Source organism: Crocuta crocuta, unplaced genomic scaffold (genome assembly GCF_008692635.1).
Source record: "Crocuta crocuta isolate KB4526 unplaced genomic scaffold, BGI_CrCroc_1.0 scaffold541, whole genome shotgun sequence".
Classification (NCBI taxonomy): Eukaryota; Metazoa; Chordata; class Mammalia; order Carnivora; family Hyaenidae; genus Crocuta; species Crocuta crocuta.
Window position 1 is genome coordinate 1,838,199 of NW_027531901.1, and position 2,298 is coordinate 1,840,496.

Genomic DNA, 2,298 nt, shown 5'->3' on the forward strand with positions numbered 1-2,298 from the left:
GAGGGAGCAAGCTGTCTCCGATTGTTATAAAGGTGTTCATATAAGAGCCGTTCATGAGGGCTCTACCCTCATGACCTCATTTAAGCCAATCATTTCCCAAAGAACCCACAGCTTCATGCCATCACGGCGTGGGATAGGGTTTCACCGTATGAATTCTGCGAGGACACAAATGTTCGTCCATCATAGGACTTTAGGGCTTCAGCATATGAATGGGGCGGTGCGGGGGAGGGGGGGTGGTTAGAATTCAGACTATGTTTTTAAATGAAAATATTTTTAAGGAGTGAATCTCTGACCTGGTCCTCGCGCCTCGATGGATTACACACTGGAGCCCAATGTGACAACCATAAGTGACGACTACTATCCCGATATTGCGTCGAGCCCCTGCGACGGGGAACTTATTCAACGACACAACAAGTTGGTGCTGGCCACCTTCTACTGTGTCCTGTTTGTATTCAGTCTCCTGGGGAACAGCCTGGTCATTCTGGTCCTTGTCGTCTGCAAGAAACTGAGGAGCATCACAGATATATACCTCCTGAACCTGGCCCTGTCGGACCTGCTTTTCGTCTTCACCTTCCCCTTCCAGACCCACTATCAGCTGGACCAGTGGGTGTTTGGGACTGTAATGTGCAAGCTGGTCTCTGGGGTTTATTACATGGGCTTCTTCAGCAGCATGTTCTTCATCACCCTCATGAGTGTGGACAGGTACCTGGCAGTTGTCCACGCCATATACGCCATGACAGTGAGGACGGCCAGAATGGGCACAACCCTGAGTCTGGCCGTGTGGCTGATCGCCATCGTGGCCACCAGCCCCTTGCTGGTATTGTACCAGGTGGCCTCTGAAGATGGCGTTCTACAGTGTTATCCGTCCTACAATCGGCAGACTCTGAAGTGGAAGATCTTCATCTACTTTGAGATTAACATCTTGGGTCTGTTGATCCCATTCACCATCCTTATCTTCTGCTACGTTCGGATGCTGCACCAGCTGAGGAGTTGCCAAAACCACCACAAGACCAAGGCCATCAGGCTGGTGCTCATCGTCGTGATGGCTTCCTTGCTCTTCTGGGTCCCCTTCAACGTGGTCCTCTTCCTCACTTCGCTGTTCGGCATGAAGGTCTTGGACGGATGTGCCCTGAGCCAGCAGCTGATTTACGCCACCCACGTCACAGAGACCATCTCCTTCACTCACTGCTGCGTGAACCCTGTGATCTACGCTTTCATGGGCGAGAGGTTCAAGAAACACCTCTCGGAAATATTCCGGAAGAGCTGCAGCCACGTCCTCGTCTATGTGGGAAGACGAGTCCCTCGGGAGGCCTGGGAAAGGTCTTCCTCCTCCTGCCCGAACCCTCTCCGTTCCTCCAGCATAGACTATATTCTGTGAGGTGGCGGGGGGGGGGGGTTGGGGGCCTGGAAACCGGCCTCTGCTGCCCCCCTGGGCTTCGTTCAGGAGACAAAGGTGGTTTAAGCTGGAGTCTGAGGCCATGTGAAAGGACACTCTGAGAACCGTGGCTCTGGGGGCGCCTGGGTGGCTTAGTAGGTTGGATGGCTGGTTTTGACCCAGGTCATGATCTCACAGTTCATGGGTTTGAGCCCCACGTCGGGCTCTGTGCTGAGAGTATGGAGCCTGCTTGGGATTCTCTCCCTCTCTCTCTGCCCCTCTCCTGCTCATGCTCTCTCTCTCTTTCTTAAAAAAAAAAAAAAAGTAAAAAAAAAACAAAAAGAAGAGAAATGTGGTTACAGACACAGGCATCTCTTACGATATTTAATGAGCTACTACTACTGCAGATGAATCCTCTCGGCTTTCAAAGAGTTGGTTAATATTTCTGGGAAATAGTCTGTATATCTAACTATTAAAAGTATAATGTTAATTTCAGGATTTTTGCTTAGTTTTTATAGAGCCTGTATCACATTATCAAATATTATCAAATACTTTTTCTTATCTATTAAGGTGAACATAGAGTTTTCCTCTATTATTCTGTTAATTTGGTGAACTACATTGTTTGATTTGCTTATCTTAAATCAACCTGTATTTTATCTGGGAAAAATGACTTCTTGGTCATGATAATTTTAATAAATCATTGGATTCTTGGGATTTTTGTATTTCTGTTCATTGCTCTATAATTTTCCTTTTAAAAGGTGCTGGTCAGGGGCGCCTGGGTGGCTTAGTCGGTTAAGCGTCCGACTTTCGCTTAGGTCATGATCTCGCGGTTCGTGGGTTCGAGCCCCGCGTCGGGCTCTGTGCTGACTGCCAGCTCAGAGCCTGGATCCTGTTTCAGTCTGTGACTCCCTCTCTCTCTGACC

At 48.9% G+C, this 2,298-nt stretch overlaps 1 protein-coding gene across 1 annotated transcript; it reads left to right on the forward strand.

Moving 5' to 3' along the window:
* The first annotated feature begins 310 nt into the window (after positions 1-310).
* CCR8 (C-C motif chemokine receptor 8) lies at positions 311-1,378 on the forward strand. The gene has a single exon (XM_077774003.1). It carries the CDS (start codon positions 311-313, stop codon positions 1,376-1,378), a length of 1,068 nt encoding a protein of 355 aa, XP_077630129.1.
* Positions 1,379-2,298: the final 920 nt, after the last annotated feature.